Raw genomic sequence first — 20,722 nt, 5'->3', positions numbered from 1 at the left:
CTTCTTCAACTAACAGTACTAAAGTTAATTATTAACATATGTCAAAGTTAAAGGAGCAATATCACACATTTAAATTGAGGACTAAAATCAGAATAAAATAATAATTCAGGGATCAAAAACGCTTTTGCCCTTAAAAGTTTTCTGGGCCCCAAAATTTTGGGAGCCTAAAGCAAAGGCTTAACCAGCCTCCCCTTGAGCTGCCCTTGGGTTATGCCAATAGATTTGCTCTCCTGCATAGCTTGTTGCTTGCTACGTACTATATTTCTTCTGTACAATTTTCAAGAACAGGGGGGTTAAGTAAAACACTATACACTTATCAGGAGTATCTTCCCTTCTCAATTCCTTCTTCTTCTTTTTTGGGTCCAATCAACGCAAATCCCTGTTTCTTCTAATGGTAATCATATTGCTAGTGTTCCTTCACTGACTTGGTTCTCATCCGAAGAATCTGGAGGCTGAACTTTGCCTTTATTCACCACACGAGAAAATCCATAGCCTAGAGAACTTCCACTAGTTTCACATAGCTGCAAAACAAAATCCCGTGGGCAGCATAAAATATCTGACAAAATCTGAACTATGAAACCTCGTACAACGTTCCAAAAGCTAAGACAAGTAGTGCATGTATAATTTACCTCTGTAAGCTCAGAGAGGTGGCGGGACCTAAACTCGTTGATTGTTGCCGCTATCTCTGACATTGGCAGCTTAGCCTAGAAGACACAATATATTCTTAGAATTTTATTTGCTTCATGATGGTTATAGATTGCCAAAAGTAGACTACAAGGAGGTCGAGACGCAAAATGCAGTGCGCAGCAAGATTATTGCATCAGAAGATCCAACAATTGGTCCTTCCCGTCAAGAATGTTAAAGTATACAGTAGAACAAATATCTATCCAATCATGAATTATGATACGCATTTCAGCTTTGAGGTATATCATTTTCTAAAAACAAGTTTGAAAAATCACTCTAATTTAATATTTTATTAAAGGGAGGGGATTGTGGGCAATTATGCAGTTGCGAAGTGCTTTAAAATCACTGTATCACATAAAGAGGTAATAGGCCACCGAATTTGTATGAAACCTTGAGAAAGCCATATGCTATACCATTCTGAAGGACTAGTGTAGAATGATACATGATGATAAGCTATTGAATCATCATCCATATCACTCTACAGTATTGGGACGAAACTTCTCAAATTAGAATTTGGTTATACTGATCAATTACTTACCAGCTTAAAAACTAAATCAGTCAAAATGAGACAAACAAGGGCCATCAATTTTCTTTTCTTTTCTTTTCTTTTTCCTAACTGAGGTGCTTATCAAATCTACTTTTTTGATGAAGTGGTGCTTATCAAATCCACTTACTTGTGCAAGGACAGCAGCGGCCAACTGCAGGCTTGGTTCCAAGGTCTCAGGCACAACCTGTAAAAGTTTTTATCCACCTCAGTTAATGCATTGTTCATCATTTATCCAACCATCAAATGTGCAACTATTTCCTCTTTTATGCATGATATGTTACAACTACAAAATTTTACCATAGCACAACATAATACACCAGCAATAAAACAAAATTTTCAAGACTCAGAATCCAAATGTTATCAAGAGATATACAGAATGCTAAGTGAAAAAATATGAACGAGTTTCCAACGAAAAGATCAATAGCAGAAATTAGAATAAGAAAGATACCGCTGTTGCTCCAGCCTTTTCTAGATTGAGGCCATGATCCACATCATGAGCACGTACAAATGTTTTCACATTGGGAAAGTACTTGCTCAAGGCCCAAACAGTTCTGTAATTTGCACCGGGAGTATCTAATGTTATTGCGGCAGCACATGCTCTTTCAGCTCCAACTTTATGTAGAACCTAGTAATCGGAACACAGAATGTCAAAATAAAATATCCGAAATGATAATCTTAAGTTCAGGAATTTGCTTTACCTCTCGGCTACCAGCATCACCAAAGTATACAGGAAGGTCAAGTGCACGACCAACTGCAACTCGTTCACTGCATTTATTATAGAAACATCTATTAAGATGAGCCTCAGGATATTCATGATAACTGATAACAATTGGAAAATTTAAGTGAAAGCAACATTTCCTGCACCCTCCGCCCCCACCACCACAAAGAAACCTTTCTTATAGATGCAGTAATCAAGTTAATACTTGTTGATGCTCTAATAATCAACTGCTGAATATCAAAGTACTCTAGAGCAATATGATGATAGTCACGATCCACTTACAATCAAAGCTCCAGCATATAAGGAAACTCTAGTACCCTTTTATGTTTTTGAGAAATTCATGTAACCGTGTCTACATAAGATACTGCATTCAGCCACACAATCCATCTTAGTTAAAGAGTACTATAGAGAGCAACATTACAAGCTTTGGATGGGAACCAACTTTGATTCTAATTCATATCTGATTTGCTATGTTGCTCGGACTCGGGTGCGGGTATCCGATCCGGGTGCGGATCCAAAGGTCGGATCCTTCATAATCTAAAAGATTTGGGGATACGGGATCCAGATACGGGTGAGGGGATTCGGCGAAAAATAATTCAAAATTCTAAAGATAGATTTATAAAAATATCCTAAATCATCAGGTGTGAAGATCCAGATACGGATACACATTTCACGAATACGGGTCGACTATTGAAGTTATGCCATTTCCCATGTCTTCAAATATGTACTAACTTTTATCTTGAGAAATCAAAGTCCCATTTTTTTCCTCAAACTTGTCCATGGATTGTGGTCAAAGTATCTGATGTCGGGTTGACCACATTCGGTATGAATCTCACACCCTTACCCTTACTAGTGTCATGTAGACACGGGTGCGGGCTGAAATGAGGAGTCCGCGCAACATAGCTGATTTGTGAAATAATCTAAAAGTTCTGTGAGAATGAACGGAAGAAAAATCTATTTTTTAACAATGATGCAATGAGCTCTATATATAATACATATTCTACTCCTACTACATATAGGACTAAGACTATTTACACATAACTATCTAACACTCTCCCTCAAGCCGATGCATACAAATCATATGTACCGAGGTTGTTACATATGTAACTAATATGAGGACCAATGAGGGACTTGGTGAAAATATCTGCAAGCTGATCATTCGACATACAAGGCCACTAGACTCCCCCTGAGCAACAAAACCAGGTGGTTGCTGATAAACAAAAGTTGGCCGAACAGTTGCCGGAAAAATTTGAAAATAGTGAGACTAAGCCGAATTCCACACTACAAAATAGATTCTAAAACACCACCAGAATACACAAACTTTTTCTGGAATTACTGTTCATGCCGGAAAACCACTGTTCATGTCGCAAAAAAATAAAAGTTGTCAGAATTTGATGTAATTTATATGGGTAGGTTCGGAATCACTGGACGAGTAAGTTGTCCTGAGAAGTTTTGTCAAAAAATGGCCGGGATGGCTCACACGCGCCGGAAAAGTTACTGTAGCTCGCCGAAACCCTAGTTCTGGCGGCACGTGACTTTCTGCCGTAGCGATTGACTGGGGTTTTGTCGTCTTACTTTTCCGAACAAGGTGATAGTGTTGGTTTTCGCACAACACTTACCAATGAGGAGATAACGCAAATCAATCTTGAATCGTCAACCGGAAAGACGCACGGTTACTGACTTTTCTGTTCCGATGGGACTGGAATTTTTAGGGTTTGGTCGCACAAGGGTTTCAGATCTGATGGTGGTACTGGTATATGCATAGTACCATTGTAGCAGTGATGAACCCTGGGAACAAGACGAAATTGCCGGAAAATTGCACGGCAATGAGATCTTTCTTCCCGAATGTCGTTGGAATGACGCACAACGATAATTCTCACTGAAGCTCTGATACCATGCGAGAATGCACGGAAGAAAAATCTATTTTTTAACAATGATGCAATGAGCCAGTGTTTTTGAGAGTGAGAAGCGCAAAAAAGCGACAGGGGCTCCCCTCGCTTCAAAAGCGAAGCGCACGCTTCATTGAAGTGAAGCGCAATTCTTAAAAAATATAATGTAAACCTTGCAAAGACACAATATAAATAATCAAAAAGTTCAATTTAAAAACTCAAAAGTAGGTACCACCAAATCCTCCACAAACCATAGGAAAAGCAAAATCAAAGCTACTATAATATATATAATAATTAATTTTATAAACTGAAATACATATTAAAAAAATCAAATAAACTAAAATATAACACACACACACACACACACACACACACACACACATATATATATATATATATATATATATATATATATATATATATATATAATAATTAATTTTCTAAACTGAAATACATATAAAATTAATCAAATAAACTGAAAAATATAACATATATATATAATAATTAATTTTATAAACTAAAATACATATTAAAATTAATAAATAAGAAGAATAAAAGGGGGGAAAAAAAGAAAACCAGCGCCTGCCCTAGCTGTGCAGACGCTGGACGAGAAAAAGTGAAAAAGAGAAGAGAAGAAGAAGGAAGAAGAAAGAAAAAAAGATAAAATACCTTAGCAGACGCTGGACGGGAACAAGAAGAAGAAAGAAGGAAGAAGAAAGAAGAAAGAAAAAAAAGGAGAAGAAGAAAGGAGAAGAAGAAAAATTACCTGGAGGAAGTTGAAACCCTAGCAGCAGCAATGGTCGATCAATTTGGGAAGAAGAGAGAAATGGTCAATTTGGTCTTTGGGGTCTGTTTTGTATAATAAAAAAACAGACCCAAACTTTTTTTTAAAAAAAAAGGCCCCTCTGAACAGAAGCGAGCGCTTCTGCGCTTCACGATCGCTTTGTCGCTTCGCACTTCTTCGACTGAAGCGAGCCCTTCATCTGGTCGAGTCGCCTCAGGCATGGAAAAGCGAGCAGCCATCGCTTCGCGTCCCTTCTCGCTTAAAGATCGATCGCTTTTTAAAACACTGCAATGAACTCTATATATGATACATATTCTACTCCTACATATGGGACTAGGACTATTTACACATAACTATTTAACAAGTTCAATTAAGGACTTCTCTGTTCTAGACCAGTTTCCTCAGTTCTCTGGCTTGGCACTGGCACTCTTACAGGAAAACCATCATCTGCTTCTCTTTCACTGTCATCCCTTGGATGCATGCATGAATATGAACATTTTATTTAGATAGAGAAAAACAAAAACTTTTACTTTAATATCCTAAAGGTTGATAATGACTGATGACTCACAATTAACAAACTATATAATATCTTATAAAGAAAAACCATTTTCTTGCATTTGGTCAGCTATAAAGATCTGGTGGCTTTTAAGAGTAGTTGATAGTGGAGGTGCTGCTTCGTAAGTTGTGAAAAGAACCATAGTGGTGAGAAAACTTGAGCACGGCATAGGAATATAGAGATCTGAGGCAGAAAGTCACTTACACCTCAAAAGATATAAGTTCTTCCTCCTGCTTTTTTTCTTTTCTTTTACGAAAAATATAAAATTTTAGAACCACCATATCAGGAAATGACACTATGGAAGAAAAAATTCTATGTCAGCTTAACAAACAGCAGATGAAATCTTCACTGAACCTACAGGAGCTGAAATCAGTTGAATGTGAGTAAAAAGAGAATCATACCTTCGCACATCAAGTGCAACAAACGGAATCAGTCGCTCGGAGAGAAGTTGGGCAATGATCTGTTAAGATGAAAACTAATTCAACAGGCAGAAGATGGAAATAGCTTCATTGTTCCAAAGTTTGAAAATCATTCTGTCAAATGATCAATTTAACCAATTCATGAAGCACGGGGCAAAACCTGGCCAACACGACCAAATCCACAAATAATGATATGATCCTGCAAATCATCTGTCTGCGAAGGAAAAAAGGTACTATCAGTCTACACCTTTTATTATGCAATAAATTTAAGTCAGTGAAATCTTCATTACATTTACGAAGGTAATAATCCAGAAAGATATCATTAAATGATGTAGTCCTTCAAGTAATGAGCTTTGGTAACTGAATATCTGTTACTTCTCAGACAAATGATCTTCGTAATAAAGGCTGACATTACCAATAGCAATTAAATTTAAAGCAAAGAAGCAATAAGTTAAAGAACAAATTAAGTATTGAACACTTAAAATTAGAAGAAGAAAAAAATTATGTTAAATAAGCTCGGAAGGAAAACAAAGTGAGGCATAAGGTTCAGCGGAAACCTAATCAGATGATGATATGAAGCTATAATTCAATAGACAATATTTTCAAGGAAAAAAAAATCTTTGCATAGAGAAACTGCGAGGGTCCAAAAGGCTTAGTACCATAACACTGAGGCATGGGACTTAAATAGCAACAACAAAGTAGAGCACAAAACTTAAGAGATGAACCAGGATCAAAGAAAGGCACTGAAAGGAGAAAGCAGACAGGGATGAAGAATGAAGATGAAGAAATTTGAGGTAGGGAAGAGGAGAAAAAGGAAGCTTTTCTATCACCAAAATTCCAGTTTTCCTAGTCTCCACAACTTTTTTTTTTTTTAACAATAGTATTAACTATTAAGACCCCTTAACCTTAATCCTTTAATTCCAATACCCTGTTACTATTGACAACCTGAAACCAAACTGTCAAAAAATAAGATTTTACGAACATGTAAATGGTTTATTCTCGCTTAAAACCAAAGAAGAGAGATTGTGCCCCCAAGTAGGAGACTATACCTCACTTTCCACAGGCAATAAACTTCGCACATCGTGCAGCTCAAAACGAGATGCTATTAATTGGCCTCCAGCAGCTAGATATGGCGTGAGGGCCATTGAAATTCCAACCACAAGAAATAGCAGAGATGACAAGTGAGGAGACATTATACCCTGGAAAAAGAAAAGCAAAATCATGGAGAAAATTTAATTAAATAAGATAATAAACTTATTCTAATAAGATATATTTTTATCATGGGGCAAAGATCCTCAGAGAGCTTAGCATTGTACTGTTCAGATATGTTGCAGCTCTGAATCTATTTAAGGGTAGCTATGAGAAAGAACAAGTCTCTAAGAGGATTTGTAAAATAGAAGTAAGACAGCGGCCATAGATAGAAACTGGAAGGATTTGATGGTAGTTTGTCTCCACTTCCCCAATAACAGGATCTCACTAGCTCAACATTTGATTTCAGCACACAGGTCAATTGTAGAAAAGGTCCACAATTCCTTGATAAAGGAAGATGCTGTTTGAACAGCATAGCAATAGAACGGAGAAAAAGAAATGGAATAAAAGAATTTTATTAACGGCTCAGAATTGCTTGTAATAGGTTAAAGCTATCAGAGATAAACCTGGTTAACAGCTTCACCAAAAGCTACAAAGGCAAACTCTCCACCAGGAGCAAGCAGAAGACCAACTCTTATTGCCGATACAATTGAAATACCAAACAGTTTACCAACTAATGCAACCAAGATGGTCTTGCCACCAATTAGAAGTCCCAATGAGCCCATAATAACTGGAAAGTTTGAAAGAAGAAGCTTGGGATCAATGGACATTCCAACCTGCAACCAGATGATAATTGTTCAGTTTTGAAGTCACAAAGTAGCACTAGTTATAATAATTTATTCATAAACGATTCTCCCTTCAGCCTGGATAAAAGTTGATTAAAATAGATAAAATGTTACTGAGAAGTACATTCATTCAAAGAGAACAACTCAGGAGAGACAACTAAGGTCTACAAGTTGGTGCTAGAGATTGCAGAGTGAGAATCTTTAAATGTAAATAGCACCTTACCAAGACCTATCCTACCTTAACTCCAAATGACAAATTGTAGGATTAGAAAATAGCATTCACATTGTACAATAAACAAGATTGTCACCTACCGTCATGAAAAAGAGACCCAATAGGAGTCCACGATATGGAGCAATATCTGATTCAACTTGCAATGAAAATTCAGTTTCTGCCAGAAGCAAACCAGCTAAAAATGCACCTAAAGCCATTGAGAGGCCAGCCTGAATTATTTACATCAGATAACACATCATAGCGTTAACAAGATAACAGTTCTAACAGAATTGGGCAGTATTCATGAACACATAAACAATGTGATCATAAGTACCCTGGCTGTCAGAAGACTAGTCCCAAGGATAACAAGAAGCGTATTTGCCGAAAATATTTCTGCATTTTGGTTTTCTGCAATCTGCTTATAAATAGGCCGCAGCAGCTGAAATTGGAATAGAGAACAAAAATATTAACGTCCTCACATTACAGCAATGTATCTTACAAGACTTGCAAAGTGAAAAACGGAATTAAAACCTATTTATATTTTGCAATAGATAAATATCAAACCCTACTTTAATAATGTATAGACAAAAGCAAATGAAAGACTAAAGTCCAAAATATCGTAAGAGATGTAGTTAGAACTTAAAAATTATATACTAATCAGAAGCATTTATAATATTGGAAGTGATTCTACATGAACAAACACCTTACCAGACGTCCTCCAGCAATAATGGCAGTGATGGCTACAATTGCCTTTACAGCAGCCAAACCAAGGGCCTCAGCTATGGCTCTGAAACCAACCTAAGAAGAAATAAGTTCTGTTATAATAATGGCAGTTTGAGAAAACAGCTATAGTGTAACTCACAGCTATCAAAAGCAAAGAATGTTGTTTTCACGTGTGACTTTAGGGGATTAGCTATTGGCTCTCAGTTTGGTGAATATTACAGGTCCAGTTCACATAGCTGGAATCGTAATTATAATAAACACAAAAATTTTAAATAATTTTTCCAGAAGACAAGACGGTAACAAGAGTCTATACCCCTCCTTTTGATGAATTTGGTGAAATTAGTGGTATCAGTATGAGTAGAACAACCACCGCCAGATCCTGGAGGATAAAGGGAAGAATTTGGTTAATCATATCAGAAAGAAAAATCTAAAAGTACCGCAGCACTGACTGTCATCATTTCAAGTGCATGAGAGCAGCCTATATGTGATGGCAAGTAAATATATGTGATTCGCGTGTATGCATAGATACACATAATATTCCAAGTTTCACCCATCTCAGGAGAAAGATGCGACAATTTTGTACTGTCTCTATGCAGATACCTGAAAGAGTAATACAGAAAATGTCGCTCGTCCATGCCGTGATGTGCTCTCACCTCGCTCCTGCAATACCTGCAGATATGCAACATAATAAATTAATTACTAAAGTTTCATTTTTCGAAGAGGGAGGGTCACAGGCACATAGACAAAGCCAATTATAGATAAACTACAATTCCTTGATTGTAGTAAATATGGTGAATCAACAAGGAAATGATAAGAAAAACTCCAATGCTGATTTGATATCTCGGCATCAACCCTTATCTAGCATTATAGCTTCTGGACTTTTGGGGAACATAGCATAATAATATTGCCTGCTTAAGCATTAACTTTAATTAGAGTGTTGAAACGGTCACCAAATCAACGTACTTAATGAGTACAACAAACTACTCAAACGCTAAATCGCCCATCATTCATCCAGCTAAATCGCCCATCATTCATCCAGCAAGGAAGACCTGCTAAATATATAGAAGGATTTACCTGGAGGACAACCGCAGTGGAAGATAAGGCAAGACCATTCCCAATCACTATTGCAGCAGGTCCAGCCTGCCCGGCAACAAAATGAGCAACTAACCCGACCACAACAGCTGTCACTAAGACCTGCGTTCATTTGAATATATTAATAATTAGTGTGGAAACCTAAAACGTTGAGACCATACTCTATAAGCATTATGGAGGGGGCTTAACAACTCCCAAGTGCTCAATTTTTTTCAATTACCTGAGCAGTACCCAACCCAAAAACGTATTTCTTCATTGAACTTAGTCTCTCAACGGAAAGCTGTCAAAGAGAATACAAACAGAGGTTATTAAGGCAGTATTTGTAACACATTCAGAAAGAAATAAACTAGTCAATTTTCCTAGACTGTACCTCTAGGCCAATGTTAAATAGCAGGAAGACAACTCCAAATTCAGCTATAGCCTTGGTCCCATGTACATGACGTATGATAGAAAGACCATAGGGTCCAATCAAGATTCCAGCAGCCAAATACCCAAGAACAGGACTTCCTACACATTATAGCAGACAGAAGATGAACCATTAACAAGAAACAAGAGTACGTCTGTCACAGAGGAGCAAAGGGCACATATCTGTGACATACATCAAGGTCACCGAAAACTAAGTGTCTAATAATCAAATATCATTTTTCAATTTTTAGAACATGTTCAAGGAAAGACCTACGAGGAAACCTTTACATCAAGAACAAGTTTGGTGAACAATTTAACATAAGAAGCCCCTAGTCACTGTCCTCATGCGATAAAAGAAGGTAGCAAAATTCAATTACCTCCTGGAATTTTCTGGAAGATCGGCACAAAGATAACACTTGCGAGCAATAGCCATAACATGTCAAAAAGAGAAGCTTCCTCCTCATTTATCTGAAATGAGCAACAACACCATTAGCAAGTAGAAGTAAAGCCCCTTCCTAACAAAATGGTGATTGCAGGCGTTAAACTAAAGGGAGTTAAAGAAGCATGCCTCTTGATGAGGAAGCATCTCCATTAGTGTCTTAAGTTTCTTGGGCAGTTTTCTTATTTGTCGAACCAGAGGTCTTGCATTTGTTGAAACCTCATCAATGCTGGTGGTAATGATGTCTGGCTGCTGAAACGACTGAGAAATTCGCTCTGATCGATTGACGTAAAAGGCAATTCTGTGACAGACGTCAAAAGCATATCAAGTACCATAAACAAGCTATACCAATCTAATGGTACAAAGATTGTATCCTAACGAGGCACTTATACATGCAGCTAGAAAGAAATAGCTTCATCTTTCAAAAGCAACAAAGAATGAACAGTTTTATAGTAGTTGTACCCTGCTCCCATCAGTAATGAGCCAACCACCAGCTTGGGCAATTGCTTCCTTGCAGACTCCATGAGATTGTGGAAAACTGAAGCAGGTGTGAACTCTTCACCATCTGTGGGAAATGAGAAGAAAGATGCAGGCAAGAAACGGGATGATTTCTTCAATAATGCTTTGGGAGCATTAAGTGAACTGTCCCTAGCTGATTCCTTGTTGACCTCCTGCCTCAGACTTTGAACACTTTTTGGTTTTTCTGTATCAGAATCAGAATCTTTTGAGGAGTCTAGAACTAACTTTCTATCTTCTTCATCACTCTCATCAGAGATACGTGACTCCTCAGTTGACAAAGGCCCACTTGCCGCCCAAGCATCCTCCAGTTGTACCTCCCTATCTATTTCAATAACACTATCGACTGAATTTCTAGGGAGTACCTCATCCTCGCTAAGGGTCCCATCGACCAACACTTGCCCTTGAGTAGATGATCCATTCTGTAAAACTGAAGTTTCTGGGGAGTCAACAATTGACACAGCTAGGTTCTTCTCGGCTTTCTGCAAAGCGATCTCCGCGTCACTGACCCTTTGAGTAGCCTCCAGCTCATAAGCAACAGCTTGTTCAGCTAAAAGCATTATGTTTGCAACATCTTCCTCGGCTTTTAAAGCATTGTTTTGTGCTTGCTCAGCTAGCTCATTCAGTCTGTCAACCTCCTTTTGCAGCTCTTCTTTTTTATTCTGCAGACGCCTCAACTCAGCCTCACAACTTCCAAAACGGTCCAGACACTCCTTTATATCTTCCTGAGCAGCTAAGAGTGCTGCCTCTTCCTCCATCAATGAAGTTGAATCTTCCCCTTTGCTATCTTCAGACGTTTCTGAAGACATAATTCTTTGTTTTGCAGCTTGTACTGAATCAAGAGCAACCTGAAGCCTTGCCTCAGCAAAAGAAAGGGCCATTGTTGCTTTTTGAACTGCTTCTTTAGCGACCATCTCTTCACTTACAATCTCTTGAACACTATCAAGTTGTTTGTTTACATCATCCCAGGCATTAGCCGCTTCATCTTTTAACGCTATAGCAGCTTCTGATATCTTCTGTGCTTTTTCCTCAAACATTGTGCTGTTCAGCTGTGCAACTTCCAAATCCTTGAGTGCCTTCTGCAACAACTCCCTTAGTTCATCCAAATTATCTCCTTCTGTTTCTTCTTCTTTATCTTCCTCCAACTCAATTGCGCAACTAATTTCCGCGATTCCATTAGTATTAGCACTCAGAGCTCCATCTTCAGCACTCTCACTGGACTCCACATTTCTACCATTACCATCGATAAACGCAACTGAATCATTTCCCTGACACCGAGGCAATTTCACTCCCCTAGAAGCCTTACGGCGCATCAAATTCCCACTTGAATCGGACTTCCACAAAGCACAATTAAATCGTATCCTTGAATATGCTAAACTATTATCACTACAGGCCACACTCCGTTTCAACCTTTTCCCCAGCCTATTCTTACATAAAACCCTAGCATTTCCAAGCAATTTATGATTCAACCCTACATCACAGCTGTTTTTCCTATCTAATATCCTGTAGTTCAAAGCTTCACCACAATGTGAAGCATTCGGCTGCCATAAACAGTAAGCAAAGCCCATCCTCCTCTCCTCTAACACACTAAACGTCAAAAATACACCAAAACAATGCCGCCAATTCTCATTACCTCAAAATCAAACCCCTAAAAAACAAATAAAGCAAGTTTTCAACTTCAATCAACAAACAAGTGAAAATTAATTCATAGGAGCCACAAACAATCAGTTAAAATCACCACAACAAATATTTGCAAGCTGAAAAAACTGAAAGTGATTTCGCGATTAATCAACATTCCGTTTCGATACATATACTGAAGTTAAAGTTGACAGTAGTGAAAATGAAGTAAAACAGAAGAGAGAAGTTTGAATATACCGATAGAAGTGACAGTTTCAAGTTCTGAGAGAAGAATATCTATGGCGGAAAATTAGGTCAGAAAATGATTGGATTGACTTTGCTTATTGGCTCTTCCTATCAGTTTTGATTTTTTATAGCTTTGTCCGAAGAACAACCTTTCGTTTGCGACTCTGCGGTTACTTGAAAAGTTGAAATAATGAGAAGAAATCTTTTCTTTTTTTTCTTTTTCAGGTTTTGTTTTCTCCCTCCATTTGGGGAACATGACAAAATTGGATTAGAGGGTTTATTGGTGGATATTCCATTTTCTGCATTTACACAATTACCCTTCTTCTTATTGTTTTGATGGAAACTTCAGATACAGATATATAGTCATGTGATAAGAAGTGGCTGAAGTACTCACCTGAAGTTCTTTTTTGGCCTTCTTTTTTCTTTTTAAGAACTAACCCAAATATAATTGTTTATTCCTATTTTTGCTTTTAATCAGTATATAACCTATACATAATGCTTTAAAAAATAAACAATTAATAAACCGGTTATTTTTGCCAGATCCCTTTTTTTCTATGTACCTGCCTAAAGTAGTTTTACCTTTTCAACTTTATATATGTAAGTAGGTTATAGCAATTGATGTCATCTTTTTCTATGGATGGATAGGGTTGTTGCAAGTTCAACATGTCTAAATAAATATACTATATATTTATATATTTATGCACATGGTATTGGTATATGATTTTATGATAAAATTGTTTTACTAGTATCATAATTTATTGATATTGGTGTCCAGAACGATTATGAAATCCTAATAAAAGATGCGCTTACCCCGAGGTCAAGCTAAGGCCCATTGTATTGTAGATTAATAGTTGAAAATAAGACGGGCTAGCCAGTTTTTGGATTGATAATCGAAAAATAATCAGCATTTGTCAAGTCATTGAAAAATAGTCATTATTTTGCTGAAATACAGAAAGTTCCAGCATAATATGCGGGATTATGGAGCTCCTGCGTATAAACTTCCAGCGTATTATGTTGGAACTCCAACCACGGAAAGTTCCAGCATAATATGCGGGATTATGGAACTCTTGCATATAAACTTCCTGCATATTATGTTGGAACTCCAACACATTATGCTGGAAGCTCATATGTAAAAAAATTCGAACTCTAGCATATTATGCTGAAATATTTCTGAATTTTTAAGGTTGTTTTTGTTCAGATTTTATCTTTACATGAAAAAGTGATTAAATTTCTATCACTTTTGAAACTGTGTCTATTTTTCAATTACCAGCTGTAAATCTGACTATTTTTTATTTTTTTCCCGATTAATAGGCCACGTAATTGATTCACATGCCGATTTGATATATATATATATATATATATATATATATATATATATATATATATATATTGCCTTGTCCTGCAAGTGGATACACAAGCATAATTTTCAGGAGTCATGTTATAAGACAGAAAATGCTTAGGATTGATACCAATTGACTCCTAATTAAGCTAGAGGTGAATAAAAAAGAGTATAAGTTTAAGTATCATGTACTGGTGTTGAGATTCTTCTCTTATTGTTCGTAACTCTATTTGGTTGTACTCTAAACATAATTATGAGGATTGGAACCCTCTTTGTTTAGATTGAACTTTGGAATTGCTTTAAATCTTGATTATTGATAATAATTCATTTTTCTTTAAATCTTTGTAGTTTTGGCTCTCTCATGTCGCTTTAAGCTCAATTAATTTCATATACCAATTGTTACCTTAAAGGCTTAAACCTTTCAGTTTAGAGACTGAAATTCTTTTTGCTTGAGGGCATAACTCAATTTTCAATTTGCATAAGTTCATGACTGTAACAAGGTTTTCCGAATATTATAATCAGCTTGAATTGGAAGGAACAAAAGCAGTGAGAAGGGGCCAGGAGTTAAGTTTTTATCGTTAATGGTCATGTTGTTTCGTTGGAATGAATTCAGTCAATAAATTTAATTTGAATCAGCTAAAAGTTCCTCTCAAATATCATAATATGTATTCCAATATAAATATAATAGTTACACAAGCGAATTACTTATAAGGTAAGTATATATCTCATTTATGTTTAAAAAATCCACTAAGCATAAGTAGACAGGTTGACGAAGACCTGCTTAACTCACTACTAAAAAACTGCTTAAATTCGTCCACGAAAACCGATCGAAATCGGTCGGCAATTGAAAAAAAATGACCGATTTCCGATCGCTTTTAATTAGTCGGAAAAATGATGGTCGCTAACGTGTTGCGACCGAAATCGGTCGAAATTTTAACTTTATTTACCGACCGAAATCGGTCGGTATTAATTAAAAAAATTTATTTAATTTTCAAATACCAACCGAAATCGGTCGAAATTTTAAATAAATAATAATTTTATTTAAATATATAATTATTTATAAATTATAATAAATTATTAATTTATTTAAATAAATAAATTTAAATTCATAATTTCCGACCGAATTCGGTCGGAAATTTCAAAATTCTGGAGATTCCATTTTCGGTCGGAAATTTTGAATTTCTGGGCAAAAAATGATATTTCCGATCGATTTCGGTTGGTTTTTCTGGGTAAAAACTGGGCAGAAAATGCCTGCTTTTAAGCTACACCACCTACCAATTACAACCAATATTCATCCTATAATGGCAACATTATATTGCTGCCATTCAACCATAATTAATCAACAACAACAACAATTAACTAGCAACAACAACAATTAACCAACAACGCTAATAACAACCACAACAACAACGCTAATAATAACAACAACAATACAAATGTTCAATAACAAAATAATATCAACAATACAATCATCATTCAAAACTAGTCTCAACTAAATATTGACAAGTTCAATATTTTATTTAGCAATACACACCATTCAATGAGTGTCTTATATTGCATCATCTCTATATTCACTACTAGAACCTTCATCGTCGGCATGGTTCGTAGGATCACAACGAGAAGGATTAGCACATGGGGAAGGCTCACGAGACCGGGGAATAGGAAAAGCACCACTAGCAAGAAGATTGGTCAGATGACCTTGAAGGAGATTAAATTGTCAGTCCCTCTTTTCTAGCTGAACTTGAAGGTTACCAAATTGTTCATCTCACTTTTGTTCTCTAGTCTTTGTCTCTTCAAGCTCTGTTGTCAGCTTTACGATCTTCTGTTCCATAGACGAGATAGTCGACCTATCAATTGCCTCGCCTTGGACGGAAGTCCCTATACCTTGCAATTCAGCCCTGTAGTGCCGAAATGATCTCTCTGGAAGGTCGTATGCTATCCCCTTTTTAGGACCACCGACAACATCCAACCATATCCTCTGCGCTTTTTTGTCTGAAATGGGTGGTCGCTCGCCTTGCTCATTCGGTGGCAAGCTCTGAGTGTACTCCTCCACAGTAATCTTGTAGCGACCCTTTATTTAGAAGATAGAAAATTATTAACTATATAATATTATAAATATTTATAGTAGTTATGAAACTTACATATGTAGTCTCCGCCCAGTCCTCGACCCATCTAGTTGGATCTGTCGGTGCCTTCTTCTTCCGGATGTGAGTCTCCACGAAGAACTCATCATGAGTCATCTTCCTCCCATATTTTTTTTCCTACAAATATAATAAAACGTGTTAACTAAATTAACATATATAAATATAGTTCGATAAAAATAGATGTAAATATTTTAAGGAATTACCAGTAGTCTTCTCGTAGCCCTCATGCTCCTTGCACCCACACAGTGCAAGGAGTCACGGAGCTCGTGCAACAAATGTTCAACCAATTTAAGGTTTTAATACAATTCTTATCTATTTAAGCATTATATTAATAATATTTTCATCTAATGTTACATACTTTATTTGCAGACTAAGTGTGTCTGGGAGGACCGGTATAACAGTGAAATTTGTGAAAATTGGGAGTTCAAATGCTGTAAGAGACTATCTGATTCCTTCTCATCCGCTCGAAAGAAGAACAAGAAGCTTTCATGGGTCCTACCACATTTATGGAAGGATCTGATGAGGTATTGGACCACCGACAAATTCGAGAAGAAAAGTGAACTGGGAAAGAAGGCCCGAGCATATGAGAAGGTGGAAAGTCACTCCAAGTCGGATAGGGTGCATTATACAATCGGCCAAGAATTTCAGTGATTGTCTTTGTAACCTGATGATTAGGTATGAACGTGCAACATAGCAATTACATTAAATAAACAAGAGTAGCTATTATAATTCAGCAAAAATAAAGAAGTAATAAATAAATCTTACTCGTTGTCCTCAGGCCTGATGATCATCCTATGATAACGATCATACCGCACTTCATCTGGATCATCATCCTCCGATGAATCTGAAGCGTGCGCAGAAGGGGAGGCATCTGCCTCAACGCTACTATCCCAAAGACGAAGTCTAGAAATGCTAGGAGACGAACTCCGTGGAGAGGGAGACGGGGTCCCTGATGAAGATGGTTGCGATCCACACCCCTGGATCGATCTAGACCCTTGCTGCGATCCAGACCACTGCTGCGATCCTGCAGGCTGAAATCTAGATGGATGCGATCCAACTGGTGATGAAGCAAATGGAGCAGATGACGGGCATACTACATGGCTCTGTGACTGCTGACTCGATGGACCCATGTAACTACATGTAAGATCGTATAGAGGAAGCGGTGTATACCCCTGTGGCGGAGAATGGTAATAATATTGCTGAGAGAGCGAATGGTGGGTAGTATGATGAGTAGATGGATGTGGTGGAATAGTGTCACGACCCAAAAATCCTAACCTGTTGTGATGGCACATATCTCAGTACTAGGCAAGCCGACAACATCAATAACCGTCGATTTCCTTTAAGTTTGAAAACATAATGTTTAAATACAATACAAAATCCCACAAATACTGATACGAACACTCCCCAAAACCTGGTGTCACTGAGTACATGAGCATCTAATATGAATACAAGTCTGGAAAATACGGTCTATAATAGTCTAAGACCAAATATAGTAAATAAGGAGATAGGGAAGGAGAGGCAAGGTCTGCGAAACACGGCATCTACCTCTGAATCTCCGAAAAAATCAACTGTGCGAGAGAATCATCACCCGCTATGTCCAGAAGCACTTGAATCTGCACACGAAGTGTAGGGTGTAGTATGAGTACAATCAACTCAGCAAGTAATAATAATAAATAAAGAACTGAAAGTAGTGACGAGCTTCTCAGCTAAGTCCAAATACAATGCTTTCCAATATAAAATAGTAGACATGCTCTCAAGTTCAACATTTAAGATTTCACTAAAATTTCATATCAAGTTTGACCGAAACAGAAAATAATATTTTTCCAAAATCTTCAAAATAGTCTTATATGACAGCTGAAATGCAACAAATAATGAAATCAATGTGTCCTCTCAGAGTAACAGTCACCCAGTCCTCCCATTCACTCCAACCTCACAATCACTCATTCCTCACAATCACTCATCACTCGGCACTCGCACTCGGTAGGTACTTGTGCTCACCGGGGGTGTGTACAGACTCTGGAAGGGCTCCTTCATCCCAAGCACTATATCCAACCAATCATGGCAAAAATCAATAAACATGTTGCGACGTGCAGCCCGATCCATAAATATCCTCACAATTAGGCCATCGGCCTCACTCAGTCATCAACCTCTCCAGTCTCACGGGCTCTCAGAAATCATGATAAGCAGCCAAAAAAAAGTGATATGATGCATCAATAATAAATAAGAGAGGCTAAGGTATGATATAAAATGATAAAAATGACTGAGCAAAAATTTACTATTTGAACATATTATTCAACCATAGAAATGACCCCAGTGGGTACCAATAATAACAACATATGTATAAATATGATTTTTAATACGAGTTTCAGCTCAATTTTCCCTATCACGTAGAGAATGTACGGATATCAATAGATAATTCAACTACACAATTCCATCGAATTTGAACAAGTCACAATTCCTACGGTGCACGCCCACACGCCCGTCACCTAGCATGTGCATCCTCTCAAAACCACTCACATAACACATAATCCAGGGTTTCATACCCTCACGACCAAATTTAAAATTATTACTTACCTCAACCCGTGAAATTATTTATTCTGTAATGTCTTTTCCTCGTGAATTGGCCTCCAAACGCCTTGAATCTAGCCACAAATAATTCGATTCAGTCAATAAAATTTATTAGAATTAATTCCATAAGAAAATACTAATTTTCCATAAAATCCGAAAATTAGCTCAAAAATCGCCCGTAGGGCCCACGTCTCAGAACCTGAAAAAAGTTATAAAATATGAATGCCCATTCAACAAGGAGTCCAACCATACAAATTTTACTCAAATCCGACATCAACTCGACCCTCAAATCTCCAAACTAAACCAAGAGGGCTTTCACAATTTTTCCAACTTAATTCACCGATTATATATTAAAAACAACCATGGATTCGGGTAATTTAACCAATATTGAGTTAATAACACTTACCCCGTTATTTTCTCTGAAAATCTCCCAAAAATCGCCTCTTCCCGAGCTCCAATCCGTCAAAAATGGAGTCTCATTTTCAGAACTTAAACTCTCTGCCCAGTCCTTTGCTTTACGCGATCGCAAACATTCCCACGCGATCGTGAAGAACAGTTTTCCACAACCCAGATTTAACCCTACGCGATCGCGATGCACAACATCACAGACCAACACGATCGCGTACTCGTCCACGCGATCGTGAAGAATAAAACACATGACTTCTACCTCTGCTCCACTTACTCTACGCGAACGCGACCTTCTTCACGCGTTCGCGAGTCACAAAAATCTCGCGATCGCATACCGCTTCACGCGATCACGAAGAACAAAACTCAGCAGCCCTCAACTAACCTTATGCGATCGTGGATATCCCCATGCGATCGCGAAGCACAAAACCTCTACTGACCAACTAAGCCTACGCGATCGCAGGCGCACTCACGCGATCGCGTATAAGGAAGTTAGGTGCAGATATCAGAAAAATTCCAGTAGTTGTTTAAGTCCAAATTTTTATCCGTTAACCATTCGAAACTCACTCGAGCCCCTCGGGACCTTAACCAAATATACCAACAAGTCCTAAAATATCATATGAACCTAGTCGAACCCTCAAATCACCTCAAACAATGCTACAACCATGAATTACACCCCAATTCAAGCCTAATGAACTTTGAAATTTTTAATTTCTACAAATGACTCCGAAACCTATCAAATCATATCCGATTGCCCTCAAATTTTGCACACAAGTTTTAAATGACATAACAGACCTATTCAAATTTTCAGAATCAGATTTCGACCCCAATATCAAAAAGTCAACCCCCCGGTCAAACTTTCCAAAAATTTGACTTTCGCCATTTCAAGCCTAATTCCACTACGGACCTCTAAATAATTTTCTGGACACGCTCTTAAGTCCAAAATCACCATACGGAGCTATTGAAATTATCAGAATTCTAATCCGAGGTCGTTTACCCATAAGTCCACATCCGGTCGACTTTTCTAACTTAAATTTTTAATTATGAGACTAAGTATCTTATTTTACTCTGAATTCCTTCCGGACCCGAACTAACTAATCCGATATGTCATAAATCAACTGTAAAGCATAAATTTGGTAGTAAATGGAGAAACAGGGTTATAATACTCAAAACGACCGTCCAGGTCGTTACATCTCCCCCCTCCCCCCTCCCCCCCAAAAAAAATAAAATGTTCGTCCTCGAACGGGTTTAGAATCATACCTGGAGTCTTAAATAGGTGTGGATATTTGCTCTGCATCTCCTGCTCAATCTCCCAAGTAGCTTCTCCAATTGGCTAGCCTCTCCACTGTACCTTCACTGATTCTATGTTCTTTGACCTCTGCTTTCGAACCTGCCGGTCTAAAATAGCCACCGGCTCCACATCATAAGTCAAATTACCATCCAGCTGCACTGTATTGAAATCCAGAATATGAGACGAATCCCCGACATACTTTCAGAGCATGGATACATGGAATACTGGATGAACACCTAATAGACTAGGTGGCAA

At 37.6% G+C, this 20,722-nt stretch overlaps 1 protein-coding gene across 1 annotated transcript; it reads right to left on the bottom strand.

Moving 5' to 3' along the window:
* Positions 1–47: 47 nt before the first annotated feature.
* LOC104089841 (K(+) efflux antiporter 2, chloroplastic-like) lies at positions 48–12,946 on the bottom strand. The gene is made up of 21 exons (XM_009594845.4): positions 12,733–12,946; positions 10,804–12,505; positions 10,471–10,642; positions 10,280–10,370; positions 9,868–10,004; positions 9,718–9,777; positions 9,480–9,599; positions 9,006–9,074; positions 8,719–8,784; positions 8,391–8,480; positions 8,017–8,121; positions 7,784–7,912; positions 7,253–7,462; positions 6,647–6,796; positions 5,758–5,811; positions 5,580–5,638; positions 1,930–1,996; positions 1,680–1,856; positions 1,359–1,415; positions 630–704; positions 48–521 (listed from the first exon to the last, which is right to left on the bottom strand). Exons 2-21 carry the CDS (start codon positions 12,423–12,425, stop codon positions 399–401), a joined length of 3,633 nt encoding a protein of 1,210 aa, XP_009593140.1. The 5' UTR covers positions 12,426–12,505; positions 12,733–12,946; the 3' UTR covers positions 48–398.
* Positions 12,947–20,722: the final 7,776 nt, after the last annotated feature.

This window comes from Nicotiana tomentosiformis, chromosome 1 (assembly GCF_000390325.3).
Source record: "Nicotiana tomentosiformis chromosome 1, ASM39032v3, whole genome shotgun sequence".
Classification (NCBI taxonomy): Eukaryota; Viridiplantae; Streptophyta; class Magnoliopsida; order Solanales; family Solanaceae; genus Nicotiana; species Nicotiana tomentosiformis.
The sequence above is the reverse complement of the archived record's forward strand: the minus strand, read 5'-3'. Positions and strand labels throughout refer to the sequence as shown.